Source organism: Chiloscyllium punctatum, chromosome 39 (assembly GCF_047496795.1).
Source record: "Chiloscyllium punctatum isolate Juve2018m chromosome 39, sChiPun1.3, whole genome shotgun sequence".
In the NCBI taxonomy this organism is placed as follows: Eukaryota; Metazoa; Chordata; class Chondrichthyes; order Orectolobiformes; family Hemiscylliidae; genus Chiloscyllium; species Chiloscyllium punctatum.
This window is the reverse complement of record NC_092777.1, coordinates 16,595,838-16,609,770: the sequence shown is the minus strand read 5'-3', so window position 1 is coordinate 16,609,770 and position 13,933 is coordinate 16,595,838. Positions and strand designations below refer to the sequence as shown.

General features: G+C 43.5%; 1 protein-coding gene across 3 annotated transcripts in view; it reads right to left on the bottom strand.

Moving 5' to 3' along the window:
- Positions 1–13,933, bottom strand: part of cacna1g (calcium channel, voltage-dependent, T type, alpha 1G subunit) — a 303,314-nt gene that overhangs the window by 201,998 nt on the left and 87,383 nt on the right. For all 3 annotated transcript variants that reach the window (XM_072558229.1, XM_072558230.1, XM_072558231.1), the window contains exons 7-8: positions 9,637–10,438; positions 3,641–4,020 (exon numbers count right to left, since the gene is read on the bottom strand). In XM_072558229.1, coding sequence (XP_072414330.1) covers positions 3,641–4,020; positions 9,637–10,438 — 1,182 coding nt within the window. The remainder of the gene's footprint in view (positions 1–3,640; positions 4,021–9,636; positions 10,439–13,933) is intronic.

Below are 13,933 nucleotides of genomic sequence, written 5' to 3'. Positions count from 1 at the left end.
TAGTAGCATGCCTAGGTCACGTGGCACATTGAATGTTGCCTCAACTCCACTTATCCCTCAATTCACTGACAAACTAAAAATCTGCCGAAGTTAGCCCTATGTGTCAGATCCTGCCCTAATGCTGTGAATTTTGGAAAACTTTGTCGAAATTTGTGATTATGAAAATTTTATTAGAAAATGGAAACCTAACAGCATAATTCCAAATGCATTTCAGATGTCTTTCCCCTAAGCAAAAGACTTTCTTTGGTTGTGTTTTGTTTCTCTTTTTTCACTTTTGTTTACTTTGATTGTTACAAGACCACAGGTTGGATAAAAGGCTGTTCGATGGACCATTGAAATTCATCAATTTATTCACCATTAACGAGTGTATACTGTCTGACTGGCAACAGCAGGGGATGTGAGGAAAGATCAGCTGTGGGAAGAGTGATTCAAGACAGGAGATGAGGAAATCTTCAAGGATATAGCCAATCAGAGTTGACAAACCATTCTCTGATTGTTAGGGATTCATCATGTAGAGACCCTGCTGTTCCTTAAGCTTCATGAAATTTATGATATTTCAAAACTTGAACAGTTTCTGTTGCCCTTCCAGCAAAGATATGACAATTGAGGATTGAAGATAGGTCTGTCTACTGACCTGTCAAAGAAAAACCCCAGAATTTCATTTTGAAAGACTTGTAAGAATGTAATTTTATTGATGGAAGTTTCCATTGAAAGTACTTATCCATTTAAGTTATCCTCAGTGAATGGAAGATTTGGCAAACATGATTTTAAGAATAGTGTGATATTTAAGTGAAGCCAGGGACCATATTTTCATTTTAGCTATGTCTAAAATGCATAGTAGAAGATTGCAATTGATATCAATGTCACTCATTGACATGACTGATTTTTAAAAATTGAATATTATTAAGCGGGAGAGGGTTCAGGAAAGATTTACCATGATGTTGCTGAGAACAGAGGGTTTGAGTTATAAAGAGAGGCTGAATAGACTGGGAATTATTTTCACTGGACCACAGGAGGTTGATCTTATTGAGGTTGATAAAATGTGAAAGCTCTAGACAATGTGCAAAGCAGGTGGCTTTTCCCTAGGGTGGGGGATTTCAAGACTAGGGGCATATTTTGAAGGGAGGGCAGCACAGTGGCTTAGTGGTTAGCACTGTTGCCTCACAGGCCAGGGACCCAGGTTTGATTCCCGCCTTGGGCGACTATCTGTGTGGAGTTTGCACATTTTCTTCATGTCTGCATGGGTTTCCTCTGAGTGCTCCGGTTTCCTCCCACAGTCCAAAGATGTGCAGGTCAGGTGAATTGACCATGCTAAATTGCCCATAGTGTTAGGTGCATTAGGCAGGGGTAAATATAGAGTAGGGGAATGAGTCTGGGTGGGGTACTTCTCAGAGGGTTGGTCTGGACTTACTGGGCCGAAGGGCCTGTTTCCATATTGTAGGGAATCTAATCTAATGAGAGGAGTAAGATTTTAAAAAGAACTGAGAGGCACTTTTTTTACACAGTGGTTCGTGTGTGAAATTAACGTCTAGAGGAAGTGGTGGATATGGGTGTGGTTCTAACTATTAAATGACATTTGGATAAGGACATGAATAAGAAATGTTTGGATATGGGCCAAGCACAGGCAGGTGGGACTAGTTTTGTTTGGGATTGTGGTCGGCAAGGACTGGTTGAACTGAAGGGTCTGTACTTGTGCTGTATGACTCTATAAGTGGCATTAGGTTTTGCCATCTCCCTGCATCACCACAATGTATTGATTCTGCTAACTTTAGAGAACAGAGAGAGTTCAGTGCAACCAATAGGAGGGGGAGAATGATCCAGATGTTTGAATCATGGAGCTGCCCTTGAGGGTACAGTAATGTCCTGCTGAGGAGTCAGGAAGGTAGTATTTGCAGAAAACTGAGTGCTGTATTCAAATTTGATGGTACTCACAATTACCTTCAATCCCCAAACAAAAGATAAAGCAAGTCTGTTCATCAATTATGCAGCAATAATTTGAATTTATACGGCACCTTTAATGCCTAAGGGGTTTCTTATGCGGCCACAATTTGAATTTATACAGCACCTTTAATCCTTAAGGGGTTTATAGGTGTTTATTGCGACAAAACATGATCAAGAAGATTGACCAAGTGCAACAGAGAAAGAGAGGAGGAGATAAAATTCCAAATTTTAAATCAGAAGTTTCTGAGTCCTTAAACACGCTGTGGACTTCACATTATTGCAACTGGAACTCTTCACATTCACAGCTGCTAATTCCCTCCAATAGATGGCCCCTGTGCGCAGTAATTATGGACTCAATGTGTTGAAAGGGGAAATAGGGAGAGGTGGTCCTCAAGAGGTTCAGCAGCTTGTATCTGCCTGGTACTGAGGTAACCTCAACTATCATGTCCTCTAACAAACATGCATTCCTCCTCTATTCCCGTTACATTTCCTAATTTATCACCAGCTAACAGCATTCTTCAACATTATGAAATGTGTCCTTGTGAGGAATGGTTGCTATAAACTGAGAATATTGAGAGGGTGAATTGGACATAAACAGAGAGGTAGAGCAGGTGATACCATATTGGATATCCAGTACACCATAAGACCATAAAACATAAGAGCAGAAATAACCCATTCAGCACATCGAATCTGCTCAGCAATTCAATAAAATCATGCTTAATCTGATAATCCTGAACTCCACTTTTGTGCCTTATCCTCATAGACCTTGATTCACTTCCTGAATAAAAATCTATCTGTCTCAGCCTTGAGTATATGTAACAACCCAGCCTTGATGGCCCTCAGTAACAAATAATTCCTCTGATTCACTACCTTCTGAGAGAAGAAATTCTTCCTTATCTCTTTTTTTTAATATGTGACCCTTATTCTGAGATTACGCCTTCTGGCCCTAGACTCTTCCAAAAAGGGAAACAACTTTTCGCCATCCATATTGTCAACTTCACTAAGAAGTTTTCTACGCTTCAATAAGGTCACCTCTCATTCTTCTGAACTCCAATGAGTACAGGCCAAGATATTTAACGTCTCCTCATTAGACAATGCCTCCATAGCTGGTACCAGCCGAGTGAACCTTCTCTGGACTGCCTTCGAGGTTAGTATATCTTTCCTTTGATAAGGAAACTAAAACTGTCCACAGTATTCCAGCTATGATCTGACTTGTGCTGTGTACAGTTTTAGCAAAACCTCTCTGTTTTCAAACTCCCTATTTGATATTCAATCCCACTGCCTTCAATAGATTTAAACATCAGATGTATCCTGGACTGGGCAAGTGATCCCAGTTGGCTTGACATCCTGACCTGGTACAACCTCATCCCTTAAGTCTTCAAACTTAAAAGCGGGTGCTTACTAATTTACACCAAATAAAAATCCGAGAGTTTTAAGATATTAACACCGCTTGACTTTTGGTCTTGTCCCCGTCTCTACCTACAGCATGTTTCATTGAAAAGTGAAAGTCAGTGCATTGGCACAAATGACATGACTTGATGAAATGCATTGTAACGTTGTGCTCAATCTATCTTAGTCAATGGGTTTCCATGTGTTAGCACTAAAATAGAAAAGTAAGTAAGATGACTCTTGCTTATTTTAAGCCTAAGGGAAAGATAAAAGCATTCGAAGGTTACAGAAGTAATGTATTGTATCTCACCTGTTCGTGATATTCTATCCCCATGCTCAACGTATTGATGAGAATAGCAATCATAATTCCCCGACCAAAATACTTGCTGTCAACAATCTTGCGGCAAGTGTCACAGACCGGCTTCCAAAACGTCCAGCATTTGTTTGCTGTGGTTACTCGCGATTGACTGCGCTGAGGGTCTCTCTGATCAGTGTAGTGGGTGTCCTGGGTGAACTCGTACACTCCCTCGCTGTCTGAATCCAGCGTCTCATTCTCCCTCACCTCGGATTCACTGCCCCTGATGCAAATGGGGCAGCTCTGCGGGTCGCAGTTCAGGATGTCAGCTGTTCCACCGGGAGAGCCATAGGGCAGGCAATGACCGGATAGCTTGCAGGAGCTTTTACAATGGCCTGGCAACAGAGTAATCACATTGGGATGTTTAATGCTTTAAAAATCAAAATTGCATGAAACAAAAAGACATTAGATGCTGAGAAATTTGAAATAAAATCAGAAAACACTGGAGACACTCATCAGGCCAGGTAGTATCACTGGATGGAGGAACAGAGGTAACAATACAGGTCAGTAACTTTTTAATAGAGACGGAATATGATGAATTTACTGAGCGGCTTGTGATTCCAGCATTTTCTGTTTCTAACTGGGATCATACTTGTCCAAATAAACAGACTCTGAGGTTTACTCTATTTCCATTTATTAGTACTAACAGTATTTCTGATTAAAGCACATACCTGAAGTATCAACTGCAGAGAATGTACCAGTTTCCTCTTTTGCATAACTTCCCTATAGCTCCACTTTGTTGGCTCTCACTGAATAAAGCAGCATTGTTTATTGACTTAATCATTTTATAAGCTTTTCTGAAATGTTTCCTTTCTGTTGAGGTACACAACATTGTTGAGGCCACTGTTGGAGTACTGCATACAATTTTTGTTGCCCGGCTGTAGGAATGAGTACAGGAGAGATTTACCAGGATGCTGCTAGGACCGGAGCGTTTGAGTTAAAAGGAGAGGCTGGATAAGCTGGGACTTTTTTGACTGGAATATAAGAATCTGAGGGGTCACCTTACCAAGGTTTATAAAATCATGAGGGGCATGAATAAGATGACAGGCCACGGTCTTTTCCCCAGGTTTGGGGGGAGCGGAGGGTTCAAAACTAGACAGCATACTTTAAGGTGAGAGGGAAAAGATTAACAAGGGACCTGAGGGGCAACCTTTTCATGAAGAAGGTGGTGCGTTTATGGAATGAGCTGGCAGAGGAGATGGTGGAGTCTGGTACAATTACAACAGTTAAAAAACATCAGGATGCCTTTAGAAGTGTTTAGAGGTAAAGGGGCCAAGTGCTAGCAAAAGAAGCTAGATTAACTTAGGATATCTGGTCAGCATGGATGAATTGATGACTCTGTGACCTGGTCTGTGGGAGAAGCTTTATGCTTTGTGGGACTATAGTTGGTGCAACTGTGACTTGTTGGACATTGGGTTGTGTTACATGTATGTAAACATGCAAATAGGAGCAATAGTAGGCCACTCAGCCCTCCAATCTTGTTCTGTTATTCAATATGGCCATGACTAATTTGATTAGTCCACATTCCCACATACATACTTTCATCTCCTTGCTTATCAAGATCCTATCTACACTAGCCTCAGAGTCTGCTTCCACCTCCTTTTGAGGAAGACAGATCCAAAGACGTATGAGTTATCAAGACTCTTGAGTCACGTATCAAATGTAACTCTTTCCTGTCCAGAAGGCATTTTACATCCTTTACTTAGCCCTCCCCTGCATTCTTTGGTGGCAAAATTGAGAGGCTGTCACAGGTATTGATCTGCTCGTCACTGACTATCCCAGCTGGAGCCAGGTGTTGGACTTGAATATCTACTTGACCCACTCAGCCATAGCACTATCTGTAAATGTTGGTGTGAGGTCACCATCTGATGCTCTGCTTTGTTCCCTTCTTCTTATAAAAACCTAAGGGCAATACTCATGGGAGGACCCATGATAACACTGTGAACATTCTGAAATGGCAGTGAGATCGATTAGCCACAAAACCACTCAAGCATTAAGTTATGAAAGAGCAAGGTAGAAACATTACCAAAAATGTTGGTGAAACTTTGCCTTAATGTGACAAATTAGCTTGCTATTGACCTCTTTACATGTACCTACAAATGCAACTTAGACTCCATGACTTTCAACCCAGATTCAGAGACTTGCCTGCACCTTGTGATATACAAAATTGTATTTATTCATTCCACATATGAACCACCCTCTGTGTAAACTCAGGTCCTTTTTAAATCTTCTTCCTAATTCCTTAAAAATATGCCCCCTAGTTTTGAGCACCCTACCCTAGGGAAAGACCTTTGCTGTTTACCTTATCTATACTCATGATTTTGTAAACCTCTGTGAGGTCAATCTTCAATCTCCATGTGCTCCTGTGAAAAAAGTACCAGCCTATCCAGCCTCTCAAACCGTCCAGTTCCAGTAACATCCTTGTAAATCTTTTGTACACCCTCTCCAATTTAATAATATCTTTCCAATAGTAGTGCAACCAGAACACAATTGTAAAGGTGGTCTAACCAACATCCTGTACAACTGGAACATGGTGTCTCAAGTTCTATACTCAATGGTCTGACCAATGAAGTGTGCGAAATGCATACTTCACCATCCTGTCTTCCTGTTATGCCTATGTACCTAAACCCCTAGGTCTCTCTGTTTGACATTCCTCAGGCCCTATGTACATTTGTGCATGAGAATGGGTGCCCTTGGCAGAGCCAGTACTTATGGCCCATTGCCAAACTCTGTCAGACTGAGTTGCAGACTGTACAGTCCCAGAGTTCACTCGAGCAATCACTGATTTCATCTGAACCCTTTGGTCACCCCTTGGTTACCATTCAATTCATAATTGGACCATTAATTCAAGTCAATTTTAGTGATTAGAAAATGCTTAGTTGTGGACTGAAGATTATTCTTAGTCATCTCAGTATTAATTCCAATGAGAATGTAATAATTACTAACAGATGAGTAGCTGCTGTGTGAAGGAATGGAGGACTAGGACGAAGGATGAAGACTACAGTGCAACTTGTTTAACTGCAAATTGCTGAGCTCTATTATTATTTGTACTGAGGGGATTTCTTGTTACTGTTTAAACTGGAATTAAACAGCACTTTATTCACCAATAGTGTGTGAACAGAATTCTCTATCAGTTTCCCATGCACTTACAGCTTGGGCTATCAGAACATTTGAATGTGTTGGGCCTGATTTCTTTAACTAAGAGCAGTGTTCATATGCAGAGCTGGTTTCGGAAATCAGTACTTGCAGAGGTTAACTCTTTTTTTCTCCCTCTTTTAAAGCTGATGGATGATAAATCAAGCTTTTCAGATCTGGAACTTTCTCACCAGCGCTGCCTTTGAGCAGCACTAGGCTTATTATCATGGGAGCTACTGAACTGCCTTCAGCTGGCAAAGGGTTCCCAGGTTTGGCACCGTTCCAGACAATAAGCACCAAAGTTGCTAACACAGACCCTGACACCAAATTGCCAGAACATGTAAACTAACCCCCACTGGAACAAGTGTGCAAGACATTACTGCATATGGGGTATAACAGCAGGCTCCCACTATTAGGCAACCATCAAAATACCAAAGATAAAAAGCTGTGCATTATACTGAGCAGTGTTTTTCTCACTCTGTTGACAGTGAGGGTCAGGGAAACCACCGTCAGCAAAGGGATTGGGAGAGATACTGATCCGAATGGGAGAAGGAAGAAGGAGTTGCTTTCTCAGGTGGCCTGATAGTACTGGACAGACTCACTCTGGTCACTGTGACTGATGTCTGGCACCTGAAAAACCGAGGGGATTGGGCAATAAGCCAAATTGGGAACAACCTGAGGAGTAGAGGACGGCTGGATAATGTGGAAAATCCAACTTTCTGTCCGGGTGTGAAATGCTGCAGACTTTAACAGTGACATTCCCCCCTCCTCCGTTATAGTGATTTTCGCTCCCTCCCCACACCCCCCATCCCATTACAGTGACATTCCCCCATCCCCATTACAAATAGTGACTTACCCTCCAACCTCATTACAAACTGCTACATTCTCCTTCCCCAGTACAAATAATGACCTTCCCCATCCCCATTACAAACAGCGACATTCCTCCCATCACAGTGACATTCCCCCACTCCCGTTACAAACAGCGACATGCCCCCATTACAAACAGCAACATTCCCCCCATTACAAACAGTGACATTCCCCCTCCGCCATTACAAACAGTGACATGCCCCCTCCCCATTACAAAAAATGACCTTCACCCTCCCCATCACAAACAGTGACATTCCCCCTTCTCCATTACAAACAGTGACATTCCCCCTCCTCCATTACAAACAATGACATTCCCCCTCCGCCATTATAAACAGTGACATTCCCCCAGTCCTATTACAAACAGCGACATTCCCCCATTACAGTGACATTCCCCCCATTACAAACAGTGACATTCCCCCCATTACAAACAGCAACATTCCCCCCATTACAAACAGTGACACTCCTCCACTTCCATTACAAACAGTGACATTACCCCTCCCCATCACAAACAGTGACATCCCCCCATCTCCATTATAAACAGTGACCTTCCCTCTCCTCCATTACAAACACTGACACTCCCCCCATTACAAACAGCAACATTCCCCCTATTACAAACAGTGACATTCCTCCCATTACAAACAGTGATATTCCCCTCATTACAAACTGTGACATCCCCCTCCCCATTACAAAAAATGACCGTCCCCCTCCCCATCACAGTGACATTCCCCTCCATTACAAACAGTGGCCTTCCCTCTCCCCCATTACAAACAGTGACATCCCCCCACTCCTATTACAGTGATATTCCCTTTTTCCTCATTACAAACAATGACTTTCCCCCTCCCCCATTACAAACAATGACACTCCCCCTCCCCCCCCCCCCCCGTCTATTACAGTGACATTACACCTTCCCCCATTACAAACAATGATAACCCTGTCTAATCTACAGGATGGGATGAAATGGGTTATGTTTTACTGCTCTTCACAGTTTCCCTGAATGGAAAATGACCCAGGGTCGACAGCACGGAACAGGAAATGTTTGACTTCCTGCATTCTCAAATGGATATGCATTTGACATGAGCCAATCATATTCTTTGGCTGAATGGATTTTTTTTAACCTTAGCTGTATTGAGATATTTTAATAACAATCCCACCGTTGCCACCATGTTGCATGTGATGCAGACCCACCCACTATCAGTAATTTTTGAAGTTATCTCCTCATTTCTTTTTTTTAGGTATTTTTAAACAACCTGATATGACAAAGGTGAGGGAAACAGTGGAACAGAGTCATAGAATTATACAGCATGGAAACAGGCCCTTCGACACAAACTGGTCCCTGCTGACCATGGCACCCACTCAACCTTTTCCAATTGCCCACATTTGGTGCATATCCTACTAAATCTTTCCCATCCATGTACCCATCCAAATGTTTTTTTAAATGTTGCTGTTGTACCTGCCTCAACCACTTTCTTTGACAGCCCATTCCATAGACACTCCGCTGTCTGCATGAAGACGTTGTCCCTAAGGTCCTTAAATCTTTCCCCTCTCACCTTAAACCTATCTAGTTTTCAATTCCCCATCCCTGGGAAAAAAAAACTACATGCATTCATCCTATCTACGCCCCTCATGATTTTATACTTGAACCCAAACGTTCTGGCCCAGAGATATGGACACTACCGCAGAGCCCTCAAACAAATGGTATGAAATGTCAGGCAGGTATTTAACAGATAATCTATCACTTGGTGGTCATTATGGGCTACTGACCCAAAATATAATGTTTTAATTTTGTCGTCTCTGATTCACCAGGAATTATTGGAGTGACAAGACAAGTCTAGGAAAATGACACTTTGTTATTAACAAGTCTGTTTTCTAGGGGAGGATCTACCTTAAAACATTGTCACTCACAAAGTGTGCCCTTGGTTCTGGTCATGGCAAGGCTCTGATTAACTCACCTGCACTCTGTGTTTCTAGGAGTCGATGCATTTTGCGATACGGTCCTGGCGGGATGTTTAGATTTGCCATTGCGTTGTCAGGATTCATGGTTGCATCCTTGAGGGTCTTCTCCCCGTTGCCATTGAGGTTGATCACCTCGTGCTGGGAGCCCGGCTGCAGGGTTGGGTAACTCCTGACATCGGTCTGGCCTCCGTCTGCCGCCCCCTGCCTGAGGGAGGATTTGCACTGCACCGGCTCGATGTGGCAGTTGGCATGGTAGATGCTGTGGACAGACTCAGTGTTGGCGGGAGCGGCGGGCGCTGGGAGAGGGTGCAGCTTGGTCAGGGGTGAGGGCAGGACGATGAGCCGGTTGGCGGTGCTGTGGTGGGCAGGGTCAGTCTCCGCGTCTCTGATCTCCGGGCCGGCTCGGGGGGCCCGCAGGTTCCCGTTGCTGACATGGTAGTGGTGGTGGTGATGGTGATGGTGGATCAGGTGGTGGACAGAGGATGCCCGCTTGCGTTTCCGTCGTTTGTGGGGTTGTGGGCCTGGCCCGGTCCTGCCGCTGGCTTGGTGGCTCCTCCGGCTCACCACTAGGTGGCACACACGCACCACCTCACGCCTGGCCTTCCGTGCCATGTGACTAATGTACTTGAGGAGTTCATCATAGCAGCTCCCCGGCTCAGAGAAACTGGCCAGTGTGCTGGCGTTGGACATGAAGCGAACCCGCTGCTCTTTCATCAGCTGGCTTTCACGCTGCTTGGTTTCGGAAAACTGGGTGGCTATGACGACTAGACATAAATTGATCATAAAAAATGATCCAACCTAGAAAAGAATGGAAAGATACAGGAGAGAGTTCAGAGACAAGCACTGCAATTTGACCCAATACCTGCCGTTAACGGGAACGTTGGAAACATTTCGGGAATTCAGCTTGGAATGGGGTTGGCAACAAATGCCTGGAGCCAATCCCGGGGGATTATGGTAGGAATAAAAGGAAGCACAATTGCAAAAGCAAAATACTGCGGATGCCGGAAATCTGAAACAAATACAGAGAATGCTGGAGAAACTCAGCAGATCTGGCAGCATCCATGGAGAAAGAGAAACAGAGTTAATGTTTGGAGTCCAATATTTCTCTTTCAGAACTGGTGCTGCTTATGTAGTGCTGAAGAAGAGTCAGGATGGACTTGAAACATTAACTCTGTCTGTGTCTCTCCTTTTTCCACTCCCCACAGCTCAAACCCTCCAACCCTGGCAACATCCTTGAAAATGTTTTCTGAATCTTTTCAGGTTTCACAACATCCTTCCTATAGCAGGGAGACCAGAACTGAACACAGTATTCCAAAAGTGAATTGAGGCCACAATTGGATCAGCCATTATCTTATTGAAAGGGGAGGAGACTGTTCAGGGCCAAATGGCTAGTTCCTGGTTCTGTTTCCTCATTTGAATGTGAGAGGTCAGAGGGCAGGAGGGAATAAATGACAGAGGCTCCAGGCCAAAGGATGTGGTAATGGGAGAACAGGCTAAAGCTGCATTATGAGGAGAGGAGAATGGCAGGGTAACTGTTGAGGCACAAATAGCTTACTGTAAAATGCTTTTCCTTGTCATTCTTATGTGAAACAGGTACTGCCCACTGAGCATTCCCGTCAATAGAGCTTTCTTATACATTGTTCTATGGGCAATGTTAAAACTACATCCAATGTATTAGCGAGTTTTGAGAAGATTTATAGCTCAGGTTGAGGTTTTGGATGTAGGTTTGCTCACTGAGCTGGAAGGTTCATGTCCAGACATTTTGTTACCCTACTAGGTAACATCTTTAGTGTACCTCATGCGAAGCAATACTGCAAATTCCTGCTTTCTATTTATATGTTTGGGTTTTTATATGGTTTATATACCAACCCAAAGAAACCCAAACATATAAATAGAAAGCAGGATGTTTCAGCATTGCTTCGCGTGAGGTCCACTGAAAATGTTACCGAGTAAGATAACAAAACGTCTGGAAATAAACCTTTCAGCTCAGCAAGCAAATCTACATCCAAAATCCAATGTATTATTCATTTTAAATAATTGAGCCTAAAATGTGAGATGGTGGGTCTGTATCGAGGATCAGCAAGAGGTCAAGGTGTATATGTGGTTTACATGAACTAGCCAGCACCTCTTAAAGTTAACTTGCATTTTGTAATGCTAACCTGCATTTTGTGATGTTAACCTACATTTTGTGATGTTAACCTGCATTTTGTGATGTTAACCTGCATTTTGTGATGTTAACCTGTATTTTATGATGTTAACCTACATTTTGTAATGCGGACCTGCATTTTGTAATGCTAACCTGTATTTTGTAATGTTAACCTACATTTTGTAATGCGGACCTGCATTTTGTAATGCTAACCTGCATTTTGTGATGTTAACCTGCATTTTGTGATGTTAACCTACATTTTGTAATGCGGACCTGCATTTTGTAATGTTAACCTGCATTTCTTAAAGCTAATTGCACCTCTGGAAGCAAGCTAGCACCTCTTAAAGGTAGCCTGCATGGCTTAAAGTTAACCTGCACCTCTTAAAGCTAGGTGACCCCTCTTAACGGACAGCTACCTTCTTGCTCCAGCAGGTTGGAATGGTGTGTCACCAGGGATAAGGGGGCTGCAGGCAGGGCAGGGGGAATCGGAAAACACTGACGACACATGACGGTCTTGTTTTGTTGTAGAGGAATTAGGTGAGGACACTAAATGGTAGCCCTTGTCATCTCCTGTTCAGTTTGACATGGGCGAGGACAGAAATGGCTAACTGGTGCATTGTGACTGCTGCTCGGATAGCAGTTTCCTCTCTCTCTCACTCTGTTCTCCAATGACCCATAGTGCAATAGCTCAAGGGAGATGCAGACTTACCATCTCTCTCGTCACTCTTTGCGAAAGTTCAGCACCACTCGCTGCTGTGTCCAACAACCTGAGTGAGCTCCTCCAGCCAGGCTGGACATACATTGAGGGAGGCAGGAAAATCCCTCAACCACCAACATACCCCATCCCCACCCTCCCTTCTCACCTCCAGAAAATTCAACCAATCACTTGAGGGGCTGCTCCCTTAGTCACAAGAGTGTTCTCTACCATGATTGGAGGAGCAACGAGCAGTTAGCAAATAAGGATTGGCAAAGAGGGGGATTCTGGGCAAGCTGGAGTCAGCATTGATGTTGGGCTGGGAATGTTGTTGGGGGCCAAGGTTTGGGGAGAGACATCTGCTGGGTTGTAAGGGGAGAAATGGGGAGGTGATGGCCTAGTGGTATTATTATTGGACTGTTAATCCAGAGACCCAGGCAACGTTCTGGGGACCTGGGTTCAAATCCCACCACGCCAGACACTGGAATTTGAATTCAATGAAATTCTGCCATTAACAGTCTAATATGATGTGGAGGTACTGGGGTGGACAAAATAAAAAAAACACACAACACCAGGTTATAGTCCAACAGGGTTATTTGGAAGCACTAGTTTTCAGAGTGCTGCACTTAGAGCAGTGTCTAAAAGCTAGTACTTCCAAATAAACTTGGCAGTCTAATGATGACCATGAATCCACTGTCAATTGTCAGATAAACCTATCTGGTTCATTAATGTCCTTTAGGGAAGGAAACTGCCGTCTTTCCCTGTCCTGGCCTCCAGACCCACAGCAATATGGTTGACTCTTAACTGCCCTCAGGACAATTAGGGTTGGGCGATAAATGTTGGCTTGGCCAGTAATGCCCTCATTCCGCGAATGAATAAAAAAAAATAAAAAGGGGGTGCTGAATCTGGACAGAAGGGGAATGCAGTAAGAGGGCTGGGAAGAAGAAGCCCGCAACAGGAAGGTTGGGAGGAAGTGAGTGGAAGTGAGGTGGGTAGAACAGGAAGCTTGAAGAGAATTGAAGGCAGGGAACCTGCAAGGGGTGTTGGCTGAGAGAGAGGCGCAAAGGAGATAGAACCATTTCATACCCATTCACAATGGAATACTTAGCTAATTAGCAGTGAGGAAAACTTGAAATCACTATGGTAATGAATTCTTTGCAAATGAACGTGGAATCTCTAACTTTAGCTGCATTTGTTGAAGAATTAACAAAAACCAAAAGAACTGCAGATGCTATAAATCTGAAACAAAAACTGAAATTGCTGGAAAAGCTTTGCTGGTCTGGCAGCATCTGTGAAGGGAAATCAGAGTTAACCTTCCTCAGAATGGATGGTAGCTAGGAAAATGTCAGTTTATATGGGGAAGATAGGTGGGGGAGGTGTAAATGATAGGTGGAGATAGAGTTGACAGAGCAAGAAGAACAGTTGGACAGACAAAGGAATAGACAATGATCTG